Genomic DNA, 21,932 nt, shown 5'->3' on the forward strand with positions numbered 1-21,932 from the left:
TAATTGCTGGTGGGTGGTGGAGGAAAGACGTCTGCTCTACATCAGGAACATAGAGCAATAGTGTAAAGGATTTACAGTGTTTGGGATGGTTAAAAATCAAGTAGTTAAAGCAGTAGAAATCTCGTTATTAACTTCATTGAAGTAAGACGGAGGTTTGTGTACCACCGTGTTGAATTTCACAAACAACCGTGCACGGTGCTTCGTGAAATTCATCACGGTGGTACACAAACCTCCATCTTATTTCAATGAAGTTAATAACTAGATTTCTACCGCTTTAACTAGTTTCTTTTTAACCATACGGTGGTTTGTGAACCACCGGCTGTCGGCATCTTTGAGGTAAAATGGGACATACTCAAATTTCGAGGGGTCGTCCCACTTGTTGGCGGCGTTCACCTTTTCAAACAGATGCTGCCAGTCTTCCACATCTTGGTCCTCGGTGCCGCAGAAGAAGGGGGGATCCCGTTGGCGCAATGTGGTAAGCATGGGCGAGATGGTTGTAATGCGTGGTTCTTGAACAACATTGCAAAAGACGGAGCCAAGAAAGAGGACGCATACAATGCTGCTCTTTCCGTAGAGCTTATTGGAAAAAAAAACAGTTTTCTCTTCACCCACGGATAAAAGCACACGTGCATGCTCGTCGACAAAACGAACACCAGTGAAAACGTAAAACGCACAAAAGCCTTGTCTTATACAGGTACGTGTGACTAAAGCCGACGTCAGCACTGATTGAGCCAGCCTATGTCGATACCTATTACTTTAGCTATCATATTGCCCCGCCGCGGTGGCATAGTGGTTAAGGTACTCGGCTGCTGACCCGCAGGTCACGGGTTCGATTCCCGGCTGCGGCGGCTGCATTTCCGATGGAGGCGGAAATGTTGTAGGCCCGTGTGCTCAGATTTGGGTGCACGTTAAAGAACCCCAGGTGGTCGAAATTTCCGGAGCCCTCCACTACGGCGTCTCTCATAATAATATGGTGGTTTTGGAACGTTAAACCCCACAAATCAATCATTAGCTATCATATTAACATCAAGCTCATTACATTAACCGAAAAGATTTAGACAATACAAAACCGCATTGCCCGTACATTTCATCTCATTATCACATAGCGCTAATCCAGAGAAACCTACATGAAAGCCTCGTTAATTCATTTGCTGATTTCATTTCATTTTATTACCTGAAAAGCCCAACAGGGGCATTACATAAGGAGTGGGTTTACATGTGTTCATTATACATTGTTAGAAATAACATTTCAATAACATTATTAAACAGGACATGGGTGCATGCGTACATGATTCTGTGAAATTGCAAAGGAGTTTACTAGCGACGCCAGGTAGTAAGCAGACAGCCGGTAAGAACAAAAATACTCGAGCAGTCCAGCGTCTACAGCTCGTGCACACGCTCGCGCTTCGCACTGAGAGAAGGTCCCACTGGTCATTGTCTCGCGAATTCCCCACTACAATACCCCCGCGATGAAGACAAGTCATCCTGGCGACTCAAGGTGACGAGAGAACAGGAGTGTCGTAGCAGCGCTTGAGGTGACTGACGTGGACCATCTCACGACCAAGGCGGCGCTTGTCCCTGGACGGCTTGAGTGGTTCAATCACATAAATTACAGAAGAGGGGCGCTGTATGACCCGGTAAGGGCCAGTATTTTCAGTGCAAACTTGAGAATCAGTCCAGGAGAGTGAAAAAGCAGTCGGAGCCACACGAGAAAACTAACGGGGAAAGTGTCCTGGACAAGATCACGGTCATGGCAATCTTTTTGGAGGGCTTGATTATCGGCTGTGAAGGACCGTGCAAGCTGATGACACTCTTCGGCATTTTTGGCCATTTCAGAAACTGGGCTGAACTCGGAGGCATCAGGATTGTATGGCAGAATTGTGTCGAGTGTGCTGCATGGGTCACGACCATATAAAAGAAAGAATTGAAAAAAGCCCGTTGTTGATTGAATCGCCGTATTGTAAGCATACGTCACGAAAGGAAGGACAACGTCCCCATTGGAGTGGTCGGAATCAATATACAAAGCGAGCAAGTCTCCGAGGGTTCTATTGAAACGTTCCGTTAGGCCGTTTGTCTGAGGGTGGTAGGCTGTTGATGTGCGGTGTACCATACGGCATGCATGTAGGAGTTGCTGCAGAACTTCGGACAAAAATACGTGACCTATGTCACTCAGTAGCTCTTGTGCTGCACCATGACGGAGAACGAACTGATGCAAGATGAAAGTTGCAACGTCACGAGCACCAATCAAAGGTAGCGCTGCAGTTTCGGAGCACATTGTCAGATGGTCGGACGCCACAATCACCCATTGATTACCATCAACAAAGCACGGTAGTGGGCCGTACAGGTCAGTCCCAACACGGTCAAATGGGCGTGCAGGACATGGTAAAACCTGCAGTTGACCGGGTAATGAGGAAATATCTTGCGCTGCTGACACAAGGAACATGAACGAATGTGTTTGCGTACAAAGGTGTACATACCCCGCCAGTAGTAACGTTCGCGGATCCGCTTATATGTCTTTAGCGCACCGGCGTGTGCATGTTGCGGTTCAGCATGAAAATATTCGCAGATATCAGACCGCAAGGGCTGGGTATGACCAGCAGCCATTTACGACCCGCCACTTGATAGTTGCGTCGGTATAACAGGCCATCCCGTCTGGCGAAATGCGTTGCTTGGCGCTGAAGAGCACGCGGGTAACTGGAAGTTGATGTGTCATAGAGCGTATTAAAGAGCGAGACAATCCAAGGGTCCTTCCGCTGTTCAGATGGTATGTCTGTGACGCTGACGGCAGAGAGGGAAAATTCAAGGGCTGATATTTCCAATTCATCAGATTTCACGGGTGATCGTGAAAGCGCATCTACATCAGAGTGCTTTAGCCCTGATCGGTAGACGACGCGAATGTCGAATTTCTGGAGGCGTAGTGCCCAACGTCCGAGGCGACCAGAAGGATCTTTCAGTGAAGCCAACCAACAGAGTGCGTGGTGGTCAGTTACCACATCAAATTTTGGCCAAACAGATAGGGGCGAAAATGTTTAATGCCCACACAACCGCGAGGCAATCTTTTTTGGTGACAGAATAGTTGGCTTCTGCTTTATTGAGGGCGCGGCTGGCATAGGCGACCACATACTCCATAAAACCTGGTTTGCGTTGCCCCAGTACTGCACCAAGGCCGACGCCACTTGCATCCATGTGTACTTCGGTCGGCGCAGTTGGGTCGTAATGGCGCAGTACGTGTGGTGAAGTAAGGAGTTGGCACAGTGCTGCGAAGGATTCGTCACAGGCTGCTGTCCAATCCGAAAGATCCGCAAGGACAGCAAGGAGGTTGGTGAGCCGAGCGATGATGGAAGCTAAGTTCCGGACAAACCAACGAAAATAGGAGCACAGGCCCGAAAATCTCCGTAGTTCTTTAACTGTAGTTGGCTTAGGAAATTCGGCAAAAGCCCGAAGCTTGTCGGGGTCGTGAAGGATGCTGGCTTCGGAGACGGTATGACCAAGTATGGTGAGTTGTTTAGCCCCGAAGTGGCATTTCTTCAAGTTAAGCTGAAGCCTGGCAATTGTAAGGCACTGTAGAATATTACGCAGATGAGTGAGATGCGAAGTGAAATCGGGTGAAAAGACCACAACGTCGTCAGATAGCACAAGCATATGTTCCATTTGAGACCGCGTAAAATGCTGTTTATCATTCACTCGAATGTGGCGGGCGCATTGCAGAGTCTGAATGGCATGACGGTAAATTCATAGAGGCCATTCGGTGTGACGAACGCAGTTTTCGGACGATCAGACTCAGCCATTGGGGCCTGCGAATAACCTGAGTGGAGGACAAGCGAGGAAAATGATTTTACACCTTAGAGACAATCGAGATTGACGTCTATGCGGGGAAGTGGGTAAACATCTTTCCTCGTAATGTTGTTTAGCCACCTGCAGTCTACGCAGAACCGAACTTTTTTGACGAGTTCAACTAGGGAAGACCAACGACTACAAGAACGCTGTGACTCCGCGCTGTATAGCATGTCGTCTACTTGTTCTGTAACTACGCGACGCCCCGCTGGCAAGTCATGATAAGAGCGCTGACGCAAAGCCATACTTTTCCCCGTTTCAATAGTGCGAACAACGGTGTTCGGTCTTAACGAACGCCTCGATTTGTGCAACAAGGTAAGAAGCTGCTCTTGTTGAGCCGGGGCGTGATGGCTGTCAATATAACGGTGAAATGCATTGGAAGAGACGCTGTCCTAGGCAAGGTGAGGAACCAACGCGTACAGCTTCATATTGGGCTTAGTGTCAAAGAAATCGCTAGGTACGACGATACCTTCATCAATAGGCTGAATGCGGCCGAGTGTCTCGTTGCGACACAAACTGAGGGGGCACGAGTTCGGATTGTAAATAAATATTCCGGTAGTGTCTTGATAAAGCGTTAGAACGGCGAGTGGCAGCGATGTTTGGTGGCGGCTACCGAAGATGTCAGATGGCGTAAACAGGGTGGTTGCGTCAAAAAAGTGAAGCACAGTAGGTTGGGACAAACTGGGTGTTAAAAGGAGAAAGGTCAATGTCCGTCGCTAGGACAAGGTAAGCCACACTAGATACTGCTGCATCAACCGAAGGCACATAGAAATATGGTAACAGCTCCACTTCAGCCCGAGCACAGTCTACGACGGCGTGATGACAAGATAAGAAATCCCATCCTAGGATGACATCGTGGGAACATGAAGCTAACACGTGAAACTAAATAGTATACAACACGTCTTGAATTATCACTTTTGCTGTACATGCCGCAATGGGCTGAATTTGTTGGGCGCCAGCAGTGTTAAGAGAAAACACGGGAGAAAGCATCGTTACTTTAGGGAGCGGCAGAGTCTTTGACTTATCACAGAAATCGTGGCACCATTATCGATGAGTGCAAGTGTTCGCACACCTTCGACGATTACATCAATAAGATTTGCCGGAGACATGCGAGGACTTAAACAATTAGACGATGACGCAGTTCATGCTTCAGTTTTCCGTCTCAATGGAGGTAGGTCGCCGACGCATAGGTGACACAGAGCGACGACTTTTTGATGGGGAAGGCGAGAGGGAAGTAGAACGTCGAGAAGTGGAGGTTCGGGTACCGGAAGCAGCTTGCGCGTCGCGTTCGTGAACTTCTGGTGGAACGCGAGGCGCATGGTATGGAGGCGGAAACGAGTAGTCAGGGTATCTTAGTGCCTCCGGGTTCACTGCGAAGCACCGACGACATAGACGTGCAACGTGACTTGGAATTCCGCAAAAGTAGCTTATGCGCCAGTTGTCAGCAGTGCGCCAAAGATTTCCAGAGGGCTGCTGAATAGCTGGAAACGGCGCGGTGGACGGTCGCACAGGTTGTGGAGTATACAATGGCAGACGACGCGGTGCTGTAGCCGCGATGGCCGCATAAGTCAGTGGCGCTGCCACAGGTGTTAGAGGAGAAGTGGACGTCGGCAATAGCAACGCCTCGGAAACCTGCTCCTGAATAGCCTGTCTGATGGTCAGTGTTGGGCCGTTCGTGGGTACTTCGATGGTCGGCAGATACGAGAGACATGAAAGTTGTCGTGCGACCTCTTTGCGTACATATTCTTTAATTTGTACCAGCAGGGTGCTGTCACCACCAACGGTCAGGGCAGCGAGAGAGTCGTCGGGTGTTGTCGACCTCCAAACTGATGCACGTTGTTTGCGAAGCTCTTCCAAGCTCTGGCACAAGGTCACAAGTTCGCTCACGGTACTTGGTACTTGGGCCCTTCGCCAGCAACATTTGAAAAGCATCATCGTCTATGTCTTTCAAGATATGCGTGATCTTCTCTTTTTCGGTCGTCTCAGGGTTAAAGCGCCGGCATAAATCGATGGCGTCTTCGATATAGCTTGTGAAGCTCTCGCCCTGCCTTTGCGCACGTCCGCGTAAGCGCTGTTCAGCACGCAGCTTTCGCACTGCGGGGCGATCAGACACAGCTGCAAGGGTAGTCTTGAAAGTGGCCCAAGTGGCGAATTCAGCATGGAGGTTTGTGAACCACCGTGCTGAATTTCACAAACAACCGTGCGTGATGATTTGTGAACCACCGTCTGCCGACGTTTTTGAGGTGAAATGGGACATACTGCAATTTCGAGGGGTCGTCGCACTTGTTGGCGGCGCTTACCTTTTCGAACACATGTAGCCAGTCTTCCCCATCTTGGTCCTCGGTGCCGCTGAAGAAGGGGGGATCCCGTTCCCGTTGGCGCAGGGTGGTAGGCACGATGACCAGTTGAGATTGGACCATGCTTTGCTGGGAAGCGCCTTGCTCGGTTGTCTGATCAGGCATTGTTGATGCAGTGGGCAACTTCCGGCTTCAAAGTTCCAGATTTGCATACCAAGCACACTTCCACTACTTTGCAAGGAAGTTTAATAGAGACGCCAGGTAGCTGATTGATAATATGTGGGGTTTAACGTCCCAAAACCACCATATGATCATGAGAGACGCCGTAGTGGAGGGTTCCAGAGATTTCGACCACCTGGTGTTCTTTAACGTGCACCCAAATCCGAGCACACCAGCCTACAACATTTCCGCCTTGAGCGGAAATGCAGGCACCGCAGCCGGGATTCGATCCCGCGACCTGCGGGTCAGCAGCCGAGTACCTTAGCCACTAGGCGGCGAGGCGGGGCCGACGCCAGGTAGTAAGCAGACAGCCGGTACGGCAAAAATACTCGAGCAGTCCAGCGTCTACAGCTCGTGCACACGCTCGCGCTTCGCACTGAGAGAAGGTCCCACTAGTCATTGCTATGGGAATTTCTTACTACTATATACACAAGAAGTTGAAATGATGAAAATGACATCCTGTGGTTTTTATTCTGAAAAATGATGAGATATATCTTTTGTGTATGTGGGTACGCTTGTTAGAGTGCCAATTCGGTGAGGCAGGCTGCTCCAATTTGTGGCTGTACGAAAAAAAAAATAACTTGAAAAGGTAGTAATAGGAGTGTGGGGGTGGCCCACTTGGTTGATGTACCCAGCTCGATGAGACGTCCTGCCAGCGGGAATAATGTACGGCGGTTGATTAAGTGAACAATGATAAAAGTTATGATGGAGAGATATGGATGATACACGGCGACGAGAAGCAAGGGTCGGCCAACCCATGTCCTTTCGCAATCACGACACACTGACATTATATGAATATTGAGAGTGTATGAACCTTACAGCACGGTTTTGCACGGTGCTGTAAGAAAAAAACATTCTCCTCTATTTCTTAACATAACATTATACCTAATATCGGTCTTCATTTTTTATACGTCCCGCCGCAATCATACTAGCGCGTCTGTACCATCTTCAGATGATTCAGGGTCCCAAAAGCAACACAATTGCCCAACTTTTGTTGCTTATTGCTGTTTGCAAAAAACACTTTCGTCTATGCCTTCAACATAAGGTCTTAGATTTACTATCTTAACTCATATCGGTCTTCATTGTTGATAGGTGCCGCATCTTTTATATCAGCGCGTCTCGACCATTGTCAGAAGGTTGAGGTTTCCAAAAGCAAGCTAATTGTCCATTAACTGTCGTTTTCACCCAATAGTGGAATAGAATCAGCTTTCCGGATCTATTACAAGGATCTATGGCCCCATTGACTTCATATATTTTTACAACGAAAGTGTTTTATGCTGGGGTCCGCCACGGCTCCGCTGACGTATTTTCGTCACGGAAGTGGCGTTGAAAAATAGACCAAAAGATCGCAAAGAAGATAACCAGAAATAAAGAATCATTCGCCGTGCGGAATCAAACAAGCAACTTTTCGACTCTCGGCGCACGTTGTTAACGACTACGCCACGTAGCATACATCGTCTAGAATGCCAACGATAAAACATTTATGTGCATCATGCACCGTTTGGCAGTCCTCGGAGCTTCGAAGCGTTAGTGCGTTTTCGTTTGAGTTGTGAGAAGGTCGACAGGCTCATGTTGGGCGCATTCTACACACAAAACAAAATTTTCGGAAATAATCTGAAAGACTAGGTAAACCACTTGCCCTCTAGTGCACTACCTTTTCAGTTTCTTTACCACCTACAAGTCGAAGTAAAAATTTACTCTCATTCTAACTGATTTTCCGAACGACGGAAGGGTAGTAATTATTTATCCCGTTGAATTTTTTACGGTCTTCACAAAGTTTTTAAAGTGATTTCTGAGAGTTACTTCAGGTGATAAAGTAAAATATGACAGGTGCATTCGCACAAAGGGTCAACAAAGTTATTAAATATGAAATGACGCCTGAATTGATGTCACAGAGATTAACATACACACGAACTCGCACACACAACAAATGCAGAATAAAGCACCACCTGAACAGACTGCACGCGTTACCTGACTGTCCTCCAACAATCTGGTATACACAGGCACGAAATTTTGACCTTCCATGTGGTGCCGTAAGGAGAGTGGTTTTTTGCATCGATGGACACTAATGGTTCAAAGTGCAAGCGTAAACTTAAGGTGGGCTGCAAGTCGCCACGAGTCACACCGACCTTTTATTATAAACCAGCCTAATGTCACCTTTTGATTATTCAACAATTAGCTGGCACACCGACTTACTTTTCCCTCCACCGTGTTAGCACTGCTGATACACAAGCCCAAAAGGTATGCATAGGCACACACAAACCACAGCAGCCTAATCATTTTCATTGAGCGGCGGCGCAAGGACACAGTAGCAGCACGTATTCAGGAGAACGGGCGTAGAAGAGCGGTGCCACGCCTGTACAAGCTTCTTACCGATGGCGTACTATACGCCTTTTGGAGGAGCACGGCTATGCGATGAAAGACAGCTGGCGATCACAGAATACATCTCCTGTGTGAACTTCGTGATCTTTTCAGACACAAATGAAAAATCTGTGGCATCTTACGAGGCGATGTATGTACTTCCAACAAAAGGGATTGATCACCGTCTGGGTTTTGACCGTGCTCACCAACGGCCGCTCCTTGGTTCAGTCTGCCTCGTATCGGGGCTTGCTTTCGCGCTAGATGTTTCACAGCGGTCGGTCCATGGAGCGGAAAGTTCGGGCTGCACTTTACTGCAGCAGACATCGTCTTTTGTGGAACAAAATTTACGCGACGCTTTTTTCACGTGCCGTGGTGACGCGATCAGACTCGCCGCTAGTTAGCTCGGTAGCGAAGACAAAGGGAAGCCATTTGCTTATTCACTACTTTCACGACCTATAGGTGGCGCGACTGTACATACAACGCGGCGTTAGTTGAGATGATCGCCCCGAGAGAGACGGTACCGGAAAGTACGCTTTTGGCAAAGAGAGCAATTTTCCGCGCTTCCGTGGCCTTTAGATTTATCTATTTAGGAAAATAGAGGAGCGCTAAGATTCTATACTAAGTAAATAAATGTCGGGTAGCACAATAGGTAAATAAATATACGCAAAACTATAAAGAAGGCCCACACGTACACTCTTCACAATGCTGGCTGTGCGTAATTGCGCGCAACGCCTGGTGTCATGATGAATAAGTATAATATCATAGGAGCCTCAGTATAAAATTCTTATTAATATCATAAGTATTTTCGGAGACGCGCTTTATCTTACCGTTTCGCTCGTATTGCATTCTGCGCGAAGCTTGTTCGGCTCACCTAAAAGCACGAAGTAGAATAAGCAGACAAAAAAAATTGTTGTTTTTCATTATCGAAGCACAAGCGCCACTTGAGGCATGTTTTATTACCAGCAATATGATTTTAGGGTTCTTTCTTTATTAAAAAAAGGACAACAAAATATCAAGAGAATGAAGTCGGCAAGCAGCGAAGGAAACCAGTGGTAATATGCAATTTTCATGTTTAAGTGGTGAGGTTCTTGTTACTATTTTATCTTTAGGTGCTTGAGAAGTACAAAAGATAACATGGTGTGGGGCAGAAACGACAAAAAAAAGTGCCATCAGCAAGTAAGACCGAACAAGAATTGCTGAATGAGATGGTCATGGAGGCACTTCGCAGACGCCTCAGCTGTGCAATGATGCAATGAATGTTTTGAAACCGTTCCTTTCATTCTATTGTTTCATTCTAGAGGTAGGACGCATTCCTAATTTAGTTCTTGTACTGTTTGCACAATGACCGTTTCGAGTGGACGAACTAAGCACGATAACTGCTAATCTGAAAGTTGATGCGCTCCTACACAAAATTAGTGCTCCACGCAATTGATTTGATATGTAGGATTTAACGTACCAAAACCACCATATGATTATGAGAGACGCTGAAGTGGAGGGCTCCAAAAATTTTCACCACCTGGGGTTCTTTAACGTGAACCCAAATCTGAGCACATGGGGCAAAAGCGACGGAAACACCTGCAGATTGTAGCCACGTGGTAATGAACACTGAAACGCAGGTTCGAAAAATCAAGTGATAGAAAACTCCCGGCGTGGTAAAGCTGGATTTTGACATCTTTTCACTACATGCCTCGGAGCTGGTGGTAAAACCATCTCACCTACCACCTTTTACTTCAACACGAGGTAGTAATCTTAAACGCGAGAAACCTTTCAGAGGTCAAGAGCCGCAAGAACCCCAAACTAGGATAGTTTTTGCCTACAGTTTAATGGTCGTAGCCTCCACAGAGTGTGGTCTCTCATGCGTGTGCGCTTATCAGGCTACCAATTCGGGAGAGCACGAAGGTCACTTCGCACGCTGCGCGGCAACGTTTACGCACGAAGCGCGCTGCTGACTGATAGTTGTTCGCGCTTGTCCTGCGTATACTTATGCGCTTGTTTCGTGCGTCTTTCTTTTAAAAACGCGCTTCAACTATCGAGCTGTGACAGCTGTTAGTCCGCGCTCGTCCTGTGTATACGCTAATTTCGTGCTGTTTTCCGCTTGAGTTGTGCGCCCAAAGATTCGAGCTGCTTGCAATTCTTAACGTGACTTTGCAATTCGTTCCTGTTCATGAAACACTGTACAATACACGCTCAAATACTTCTATAAAGGCAAGTTTCACTTTCGTTTTATACCGGTTTTGACACGGAGGGATCAGCCTTGGTTTTCGTTTAAATTTAGGAGTCCTTAAGCTTCTCCTTTAAGAATTGAACGCGATAGTGATATCCTGTCCATAGCACATTTTGTGTAATAGTCGACATGCTTTAAACCACGAGTAATTATGCACGTGAAGCGTTTTTGAACTTGCTATGTACCCTCTACTTGAAACTAATGCAATACACACTGTAACGTGTGTGCCTTTTCTAGTGAGTGACCAGCCTTCAACCAGGAGGTAGTTATAACCACCTGTTCTTACACCCGATGGCAATGTATGCGTGTACCACGCAATATTACTGGGATATTGTATGTTGTCTAGTGAAGCCTTTATACTAGAGGTGTGTGTTTGTAAAGCATAAAGGTTTTAGTGCATTTTCTAACATAGTATGTTATTTTAACCGTATTTCCAAGCAGATGCGTGACTCTGGGGTAGAATCCCTGCTTGTCACAGAAATGGCCCTTGTTTGATCCTGACTTGTACCTGGATTTTTTTTGTAATTTTTATTTACATCTTTATCAAGTTTTAGGTCACGCACAAGATTGTGATTTTTTGCTCACAACCAACGACGCCGATGCCGAAATTTTTGTGAAACGACCTCCTACACTGTGTTGCGTTAATCGGCCTTGCTAACTAGTTAGTCACCTAGAATTGGCCGTTGTGTAATGGTATCTTCTTGTTGTACTAGGGCAGCAAGTTGCTTACGGTATATTTACTTTGTATAAGATTCTACTTATGTGCTTGTGATGTATTAGTGCTATGTTATGCAATCTATTATATGCTCTCAATTTTCCTGTTTTATTTTCTACCTCTTAGTAGAGAGATATGTTCATGTATTCTCCCCTCTGTAACGTACGGTGTACCTTAAGAGTAAAATAAAATATATGAAGATACAGTAAAATGCTAGACATGGCCATAGAAGGCTGAGGAGCAAATTAGATTCATTTCTTAAAATGTTAGACTTACTAGATAGAACAAAGAAGCCAATCAACCGGAACACACACAGCATACGTGCAAGTAACACTCGCAGCACAATACTAGCCTCGAGCACGGTCGTCGATAATCTGATCACCTGTGAAAAACACATGTCTTCGTAGTACACATCGTAAACAGTGTATAATACCAAAAGGCACACATACAACCACACCAAGAGCTGACAGCCCTTCACAAAGCAACAGCAAACTTTTGGCCTAAGGTGAGCAGTTTCTGAGCGGACTAAGGCAAAACGACATCGCTGAAAGTGTGGACGATGTTGCCGGGCATAAGGGACTTCGTTGGAATCAGCACTCGCAAGTGTGGAAGTGCACTCTTTCAAACGAATTTGCTTGTTTTATCTGCCACCCGTAAGAACTAAAAAAAACGCTTAGATACCGTGTTTGGGCAGTATGATGCATGGGTCTATAGTTTGCTGTTACTCACAGACTTTCTGGTCGGCGCTTCGCGCAATTGTATACGTGCCTTTCATGCCCTAGCCTTTTGCACTGTTTCCCATACAACGTGTTCAACCAACTAGGCAACAACTTCACCCTTTAGCCATGCCCCACGCTACAGAGGCGTGCTATGAAACTTTTGTTCGTGTACTTCGACAGCATCGATCAGCTAGACAAACCCTAGCTGCAGCTTGACACCATGGCAAAGCTATTAACGCGTGTCCTCATTCAATGTTCGAACATGTGACTTTTTTATTTTTTATTATAACGTCAAAACATCTTGGCTGTACTTCTCTCTCTCTCTCTCTACCCGCACTTTCAATCCCCTTCCCCACGCAGAGTCAGCAAGTCAGTGATTCATATATGTCGTCTAAATTCCCTGCTTTTCAAGTAAAACTTCTCTCTCTCCCTCCCTCTCTCTCTCTCACCCTTCGTAGTACATGACTGATTAAACATTGTAGCGTTATCGCTAGTGTTTGCACTGGTTTCTGAATAAACCCAACTATTCTCACCGTGTGTGCAATATTATCACAACATTCTACAACAATCATGCAAAATCAACTTCATCTGGTTTTGGCTGCTTATGCGCAGTTGTTGAATTGGGTGAAGCCATTGCGTAGAGTCATCTAATGCATCCTAGTCGAAAAAGAACCAACCAGTTTTTGGAGCAGTGTCATGCAATGAAGTATTGGAGTAAAAAAGAAAGGACCGTGACACTCGAAACGCTCCAGAAAGCCTACGGTGACGTCGCGATAAAACAGACATACTACTATGTGATACAAGAGGTTCGGAGAAGGCCTGCACTCTGTCAACGAGGCGACCACTCTGGACGTCTATAGGAATCACAAACGGATGACTCGGTTCAGAAAGTTGGTTTAGTATTGTATAAGGGTCGGCGATTAAGTGTTCGAATGATTGTCTTCGGGGGAAGGTTAAATACTCAAAACAATTGCTCATCATGATATGATGAGGTAACTTTACTAAGGAAAGTCTTCGCGAAAATGGCTCCAAAAGTTCAGTTGAGTGAGATGAAATAGGAGTCACACCACGATTATTCGCTCCGAGATCCATGCCAAGATAAGCGTGAGTTTGCTGCTCCAGCCGTTGTAGGGCCTCAATCTCGCACCACCCGTCTTTACTCTTTTTTTTCGTCCCCCATGATTTGGGCAGGAGTCTCAAACTCATCTCAAGTGGCAGGTCGGAGTCGAAAAGTTTAGCCCCACAAGGGCGTGTCAAAGCTGACTATAAGACCGGAAGGGAGAAGGGGCAGCATACACTTCCATCGAAAAAAATGCTTTCCCATGTGGGTCATTTCTGGCGAAGATTAGAGGTCAGGATTCCATTCAACATGTGATTGCCGGTCTCCAAAATGTGTAAAATTATAATTAAATAAATTTTCACGCCGATATTCTAATACTGGTTTTGTTTGGGTGATCGCATTGAAGGCCTCATGAATACGATTATTAGAGCAGTCATGCCAGTGTAGCTCACCAAATGTACTCGAGAAAATTCGCGGGCCGTGTGTTTTATTTTTTTAATTGTAACTTTCACATCCATGTAACAAAAAACTTTGCAAACACTTGTTTGGTCCCATAGCCTAACTGGCTAGTAGAGGGACCAATTGTGTGACATACCTACAAACTTGCGCAAGCGGTTACACAGCGACAAAGGACATCAAGCTAGATACAATGTTTAAAAATAGAAAAAAAACCAAAAAACTCATGATTGAATTATACAAAGAAACATAGCGTAGAACATAGCTACTTATAACACAGAAAAATAATAGCACTAGAATAATAATAATAATAGTATTAATAACACTAAATGACTATACAGTCGTATTACTTGGAAAGTTTGCATGAAGTGCATGCTTCATGGCGAATGAAAAATTTCTGGCCTCTTTCACATCAGTCGGTATCGCATTCTATATGGGAGCGCCGTGAAATTCTATGAGCCTTCGGCCGTAGGCATTTCTGGCTACCGGTAAATTAAAACAGTGATTCGCTGCAGCTCTTGTGCAGCGTGCGGGTCACGTAAAGGTGCTTAATGGGAATGGGTCATCACGTTTTATTGTTCCATGCACTATATCAGCAACACTGAACACGTGAACAGAGTCCAGTGGAAGTACACGCATTATTTGAAACAGTTGTTTTGCAGTATCCGTCCTGTTTGAGTATGTGATAATCCGGATCCCCTCTTTTGGAGGCGGCTAATACATTTCAAATGAGTTTTATATGTACTGCCCCACGATGCTGTACAGTAGCTCAAGTGACTGTGCACGAATGCAAAATATAGGATGCGTAAAATCGATGCGCCAAAACATTCACGGGCTTTTAGTAGCGTGTGACACCCATATGCTAGCTTGGAGCATGTCTTTTCTATATGCGATTTCCTGTTCATGTTCGGGTCAAACATGACCCCTATGTACTTAAACGAGGCTACTGGCTGTAGCAGTGCCGTATCTAAAACCAAGTTGAAACCTGCAAAGTCGAGTTCTTTTTTCCTAGAGTGAAATACGAAGTATTTAGTTTTCTCTGTGTTGATATTTAGGTGGTTTCGTTTAAACCATACTTGCACTCTCTGTAACTCTTCGTTAATTTTAACTTCGATGTATCTTAAGCTGTCACCAACAAATATTAGTGCCGTATTGTCTGCGTACATTGACGCTTCTGAATATAGTAGGATGGAGGGAAAATCGTTAACGTACAGGGAAGAAAGAGTGGGTCCAATAACTGAGCCTTGTGGTACCCCAGAGTCTACTGATTAAGTAGAGGACTCGACACCATTCATCACTACTCGTTGCTGTCGGTCGGATAGGTATGATTTAAGAAGCTGGTGAATTTTGCCTCGAAAACCGTAGTCATGAATCTTACTTAACATGATGTTGTGGTTGACGGAATTGAAAGCTTTTCTTATGTCTAAGAAAACCAGGACGGCTATCTTATTGTTGTTCAAGGCTTTGTTAACGTGTTGGGTTATTACCAAAACTGCAGTAGATGTAGATCTGTCTGCTCGAACATCATGCTGGTTTGAGTAAATTATATTATGTTTGGATGCAAATGATATTATCTGCGCTGATAGAATTTTTTCAAACATTGTATTGATTATATCAGTCTGTAATTTGAGGCACTTGATCGGTCTCCATCTTTGTATACAGAGACGAATTTGCCCAACTTAAGCTCATTTGGGTATATACCACAGTCCTGCCAGTGTTTAAACATGTGCAGAAAATGGTCTGCCAGAATGTCTATGTTATTTTTTTATTAATTTAACTGTAATAGCATCGAGCCCAGCCGCTTTATTGGCGTCTAGTTTTTTTTTTTTACTATTGACAAGATATGGGACATTTCTATCTCAAATACGGCAAAACTATCAGAAACTGGTCTTATGGGACGCGTGTGATCTGTAGTGTCAGGAAACTGAGCAGCCAAAACACGCCCGACGTCTGAAAAGTACTTGTTAAAGCAATCTACCGTGTCTTGAGTTATACCGTCAGGTAGTACACGTTTATCTGAGTCAAGGCCAACTGCGAATTTCGCTATTTCCCAAAATCTCTTGGTGTTGCCTCCAGCCTCTTCGATAAGCGTAGCATAGTATTCTGTTTTTCGTTTCCTCATTAAGGTGATTGACTTATTCCTATAGCATTTGAATTTATTTAAGTAATAGGCATTGGTTCTCTGTTGCTTCTACTTGCGATACCAATGGTCTTTTTGTTTCAATATTTCTAGAATACTAGGTGTCATCCAAGGGCAGAGTGGCCTGGCATACTTACTACTAGTTGTGCTGGTGCTTAGTGACCCAGCAATTTTGAGAGAGCTTATGAAATTATTGTATTCTATATTTACATAGTCGTCATACATAGCGCAATAATAGATTTGACTTATTTTGTCTCGTAGTAACTTATAGTCAATCTCTGTAGTTAATTTTCCTCTAGAAGGTTTCGTATTGAGAGGTTCAATTGTAAGGGTAACAATAAATAGGCAAGTGATCGGCAATCGGAACAGGAAGCACACCAGCATGCACATCATTGCCAACGTTGCAGAGGGCGTGATCAATAAGAGTACATGACGTGTCAGTGATACGCGTGGGCTCATTTATGACATTACACAAGTTAAAGGATTTCAAGAGGAGCGTGTACTCATTCGAGGTATCGGATGACAGGTATATTAAAGTCTCCAACAACTACAATATTATTGTAGTGCATGCAGAAAATTCTCATAAGCACAGACTCAAATTTCTTCAGGAACGCTTTGATAGAAGAACCGGGCGGGTGGTATACAACGCCAATAACTGGCCCTCTTTCAATTTCGATAAACAGAGTTTCTATAGTTGCGTTGGTAACAGATGCATCAAGCAAGACATTGCACGCATTATTGTCCCGTGTAAACAAGGCAACACCACCTCCTTGCACACGCGAGTTGCGTGGCTGCGATAGTAGCCTGAATCCCTGCATACTCATTGTTTCATCAGCCTTCAACCATGTTTCACTCAAAGCAATAATATCGAAACCAAAGTCTAACCGTGCTATATAGGTGACCAGATTGTTTAAATTCTTGCGTAAACTTCGAACATTGCAGTGAAAAACCGAGAACTTATTACATTTTAGTTTTTTTCGTATATGAAGGATTAAGCATATTTATAAATACAGAACTTAACTGAACACGAGCACCTACGCAATCTTGGAAAGGTCACCTTCAGATTGAATATGTTCAACCGCCGAGTTCTCAGCTTTTCTCATTATAATCCGGCCCTGAGATACCCATGCAAACTTCCACTTTTTTTCTGCTTTCACCTGTCGAGCTTTCCTGAACAGAATCTTATTTTCTAGGCAGAGATGCTCATTGACATAGATGGGATCATTATGCTCTAAAAAAAGGTGACTCGTATTTAGCCTCGTCTTCCTAGCTGCAGTCAGAAATTCGTCTCGGGATGTCCTGGTTGCAAATCTTACCACAACATTTGGTTTGATGCCACTGCACAAAAAAAAATCCTGAAGAAAACAATAAATGGGACGCTAAAGACGGCAAAAAGATTTTCAATGGCCTCTCTGAAGGAGGCTTTCGTTGACGGCTTCCAGGGCACTTTCAATGCTTGGGTGAAGCGTTGGCGACGGTGCATTGAACCTGGACGAGAGAACGTTGCGAAGTTTTGAAAAAAAAAATGTAAACGCATACTGAAAAAATTATTTGTAAAACACAAATTCCGGGAACATTTAGGACAGGCCCCGTTATGGAGTGGCCAGTGAAAGGTTGGCAGCGTGTTGTCTTTCGCGGGCAAGGGAGCGTTTTCATAGTCAACGCTTAGCCAACCTAGCCAAAGCTTGGTTAACCTTCTTTCCTTTACTCTCCATTTCTATCTCTATCTTACGATTTCTCTCGGCAATAATTTTTAAAGGCTCCCTTGACATCAATAAGGCAGTTCAGCAAGAGAGTCGCCATATGACCAAATGAGGAGACAGCCGTCGAGTGACAACGGCCGTCTTCCGTTTGTTCATATGGTTTCTGAAAAAAAAATTTTAAGCGATACTTAAGAGAAACATTGCATTGGTATAGAGTGCCAAACTGCGCTCTCACAACTCTGATGGCATACGTTTTGTTGTCATGAGTTCATTAATTGTGGAGAAAAAAGAGGTTGAAGTTTCATTGGTAAATTTCACACGGAAATCTCTGCACATGACGTAAAAAGTTTTAAATTGTGTTTTTCATAATTTCACTACATTGGCCCGAAATATTTTATGAAGCTTTGTTTGCTATGTCTACGGCACCCTCAGACGACGCTGTGCTTTATTATTATCGATTAGAAACTATGGAGCAGCTAGTAGACGTCTTCAAAATACAAAACGTCAAAGTGTTTGGTGCAGGAATCCCAAGGTATCGTCTTCACCTATATTTTAATTCGCGCGTTTGCTTGCTTACTGAGTATCGTGTTGCTGTAAGAGTGGTGTTTTCGGGAGTGTGTAATTGTGCTTGACTGATAGGCGAAAAGTAGTTTTGCTTTTTAGTGTTTCCCGTGACTATAAACATGCCAAATTAAAAGAACCATTTATTTGCTTTCGATTCAGGTGTAAAGCATATTTTTATTTAAATCATCGCATCGCGTTCATTCCGTCTCAATGTGCAAAATAATAATGATTTACTCAAAGTACTGTTTTTTAATTAGAAAAACAATTTTCAGGCAAAATATACCTTTTGCGGAGAAAGTATTTGTTATTCAAATATTCATCAGTAGCAAAATACTATACAGAAAAAACACAGATCATTTTGGCAATATTTTCTAGGACATGTATAGCCAAAAAATGGCGGTAACAACATTGAGCTTCTTCAAATCTCTTTATATATATATATATATATATATATATATATATATATATATATATATATATATATATATATATATATATATATATATATATATATATATATATATATATATATATATATATCGACGCCTTTGCTTAATACCTGAACCGAATGTGTTACTGAAACAAGAGACGACACTCTCAAAATATTTCTTCTGGCAGAAAACTCTGAAATGATACTCTGAGATAGTCGGAAGACTCTCTCACAAGAAATATTTTAAAACTCACTTTTTTCAATACAATATAGTTGCACGAATTTTATAAAGGGCAATTGAGATGATCGACAAAATGACTGGGACGTTTGGCGTAGAATTACTCGTCTGACTTTGAAAGTGCAAGTGTACAGCCCTGTCAATGACAATTATTTGCCTACACAACGCGTGCGTCCGTGTTCAAACACTGGCTCTCCGATAATCTTTAAAGATTACCGTCTTTCTTGGCTTACTTGAAAGCAGAAATTTCGGCCTGTCTGTCACGCGATTCAGCCACCGGGCCAACCTTTAAGCACTTGCTGAAGGCCAGGTATCTTTTACTGGTAGCTGTGTTCATACTTTTGAACATTGTCGATCAAAAAGCTAGTATAACGCATATCTGAAGTGCAACATGAATACGTAAATATTATATGGTGTGTTAGTTTACTAGAAATAACATAGATACGTAACTTAAGAGACCCCAGTGTTTCTTAGGCTGCACTGAAAATGCTACCCAATTCACAAAAAACCCTCTGCCTAAGATATAGTGCTGCTACCTGACACACGCCCTGCGTTCTGCACAAGCTAATGTCTCCCGACGTTGATGCCAGATGGCATCCATATTTCACGCAGCGTCTTTATTTTATCAATGCCAGTCGATTCAACATAGAGGAGGCGCTGTCTGAGGCAATGCAAATCATAAATGCCTGCTTGACGAAACACAACCCACTCTGCAAGACATGCCCCAGGACTCATATAGCACTGCCGGCAAAATACTATTGTCTTTCAACGACATTTGCAGCTACGTACGCAAATACGTGTGCAAAAATTCTTTCTTTATTTCTTTAATCAATACTCCTTATGGACTCGTGACTTGCGTCACTCCTATATACTGCAACTACGCCAACGATGACTACGGCACAGATCAGATTAAGACAGCTTCGTTGTAACAGTTATTGTAGGGTTTGCGTGACAGCGGGCATACAAGAAAGATGCTTAGATTACTTTTCATTCTTATTCATTGTGTGGAAATCCCGCATGATGAATATCATGTTCTTGTGCTGGAAACCGATGCATTTGCACAGTAGTGAGATTTCGCTTTTTTTTCTCACTCTGCAGGCGCTAGCATTCATTCTGCTCGGATGGACAAGTGCCAGCGGACGTGCACCAAGACCCGCTGCACTGTATCCAGCTTCCACAACCACCACAGCTGTCCAGTCACCTGCGCTGGCCCCAAGACCGTTGTGGGGCGCCAGCGCTCGTACCAGGGCTGCTCGGAGCCCGGCCGAACCGCCAGCTGGGCTGTCGGACGACTGGTCCACTCGGCTCAGCGCGGCGGTGCGCAGGACGCTGAGCAGCCGCGAGAAGTCGTCGACTACACTGAAGAGCCAAGCCGAGGCACCGCAGAAGAGGAAAGCTGCCTCCAGTGCCGCCACTCCCACAACCATGCTGCTGATGGGAACCCAGCCTTCAGTGCCCCTGGGGCTAACGGAGGCCTCGCCTGAGCGAGCCACCTCGACGCGCATTGTGGTTCGCAGAAAACTGCTCTTACCGGATGACCGCTCGCCGATAGAGCGCATCATCGCGCCTTCGCTTGAACCACGCGCCAGCTCGGTGGTGTACGAGTCCTCATCGCAGGAGCACCGTCGTAAAGAGGTGCCGCGAGGCAGCGGCGTAGCTGCGAGCTCTCCTAATGTACTAGTGTACGCATCGGCTTTCAGCGAAAAACTGGTCGCCCCCGATAACAAACAGACAAACCAGCAGCTGCCGTCACGCACAGGGAAGGAGGGTTTTAAATCGCCGCGTCGAACTATCAGAATTCCATACAGTGCCCCGCAACGCATGGCTGTGACTAGAACAAACGGGCAGCGACAGCTCGATAGCCGCCACAGCGTGTCGCCGACCGCAAAACAAAAGCAGCGCAGTGCTGCTCCCGGCACAGGCAATTTTGTTGTGCGTCTTCCAGACTCTCTGCACTTACCAAACACGCTGGTCCCACCACTTTCGCCCCCACGTTCCACGAGAGGGAACAGTGGACTCTCATACCAACCAAAGCCCGCATCATTCAATGAGCTTTCGCGATCAGTGCCAGCTTCTGCGCGGTCATCACCAGTTTCATACAGACGGGATTACCGGCCTAGCATGCCAGTGGATAGGGATGGACGCGTGGACAAGCGCGATCCAGCGAAAGATCAGTCATCGTATTTTAAAGAGTTTCCATACGCTGATGATAGCTCAAGTTATGAGGAAAACGAACGCAATGAGCCACATGAGCATGGGAAGGAAGCAGCAAATGCTCCTTATCGTAGACCATTGTACAGATTCCCAAAGCCAATAGATTTTGGGCTATCGAAGATGAATCAAAAAGGCTGCAAGACTACTGTTAAGGAACTGAAACACGTACCGAAGGACTCTTTAGGGGTAGCAGGCTCAGACCTGCATTCTTTGTTCAGACAGAAACGAGGTGTGCCATCCGAGCCAAAAATGACGAGTATTGTAATGACGAAGGAATGCTTTTTTCCAGAGGACCCAGCGAACAACGCCGGCAATGTCGCCGACATCGCATCGCCGAAGAAAAATAGCTCACCTGCTTTTTACCGGAGTCCCTCCTCTCAACGTGCGTACCTCAGCAGTTACGATCCCCAGCCGAGATCTACTCACAATACTCCCACTTACAACTCGTATTACCCCCGCCCACAAAATGATGGCGGCTGGCGCAGTTTCGCGAGTTCTCCTCTATTTCGAACCAGCAAGTTCCCTTCAAGTACTCGCGCGCCTCCTTCTACGAGCTTCGATGACAAGGCGTTTGGAGAGCCGGCACCGTATGCCAGCGGCCGTTACGACCTTGACGATCTTGGTCAGAGAGGCTTCCGGGGCTCATCCACGAGGATTTCTGGGGACAATGCGAAAGACAACGAAGGAGATATCAGGGACGAATCCTCTCCTTACGTCTGGCGAAACGGGCGTCGAGAGTTGGACGAGAACGGCGACAA

The 21,932-nt window shown here is 45.2% G+C and overlaps 1 protein-coding gene across 1 annotated transcript in view; it reads left to right on the forward strand.

Annotated features, from left to right (window-relative positions):
* The window catches only part of LOC119162172 (neuromedin-K receptor-like), a 412,470-nt gene extending 391,686 nt beyond the window's left edge, over window positions 1-20,784 (forward strand). Inside the window, exon 5 of the mRNA XM_037414641.2 lies at window positions 20,059-20,784. Coding sequence (XP_037270538.2) covers window positions 20,059-20,444 — 386 coding nt within the window. The 3' untranslated portion in view covers window positions 20,445-20,784. The remainder of the gene's footprint in view (window positions 1-20,058) is intronic.
* Window positions 20,785-21,932: the final 1,148 nt, after the last annotated feature.

The sequence above is a fragment of the Rhipicephalus microplus genome, chromosome X (assembly GCF_043290135.1).
Source record: "Rhipicephalus microplus isolate Deutch F79 chromosome X, USDA_Rmic, whole genome shotgun sequence".
NCBI classification, from domain to species: Eukaryota; Metazoa; Arthropoda; class Arachnida; order Ixodida; family Ixodidae; genus Rhipicephalus; species Rhipicephalus microplus.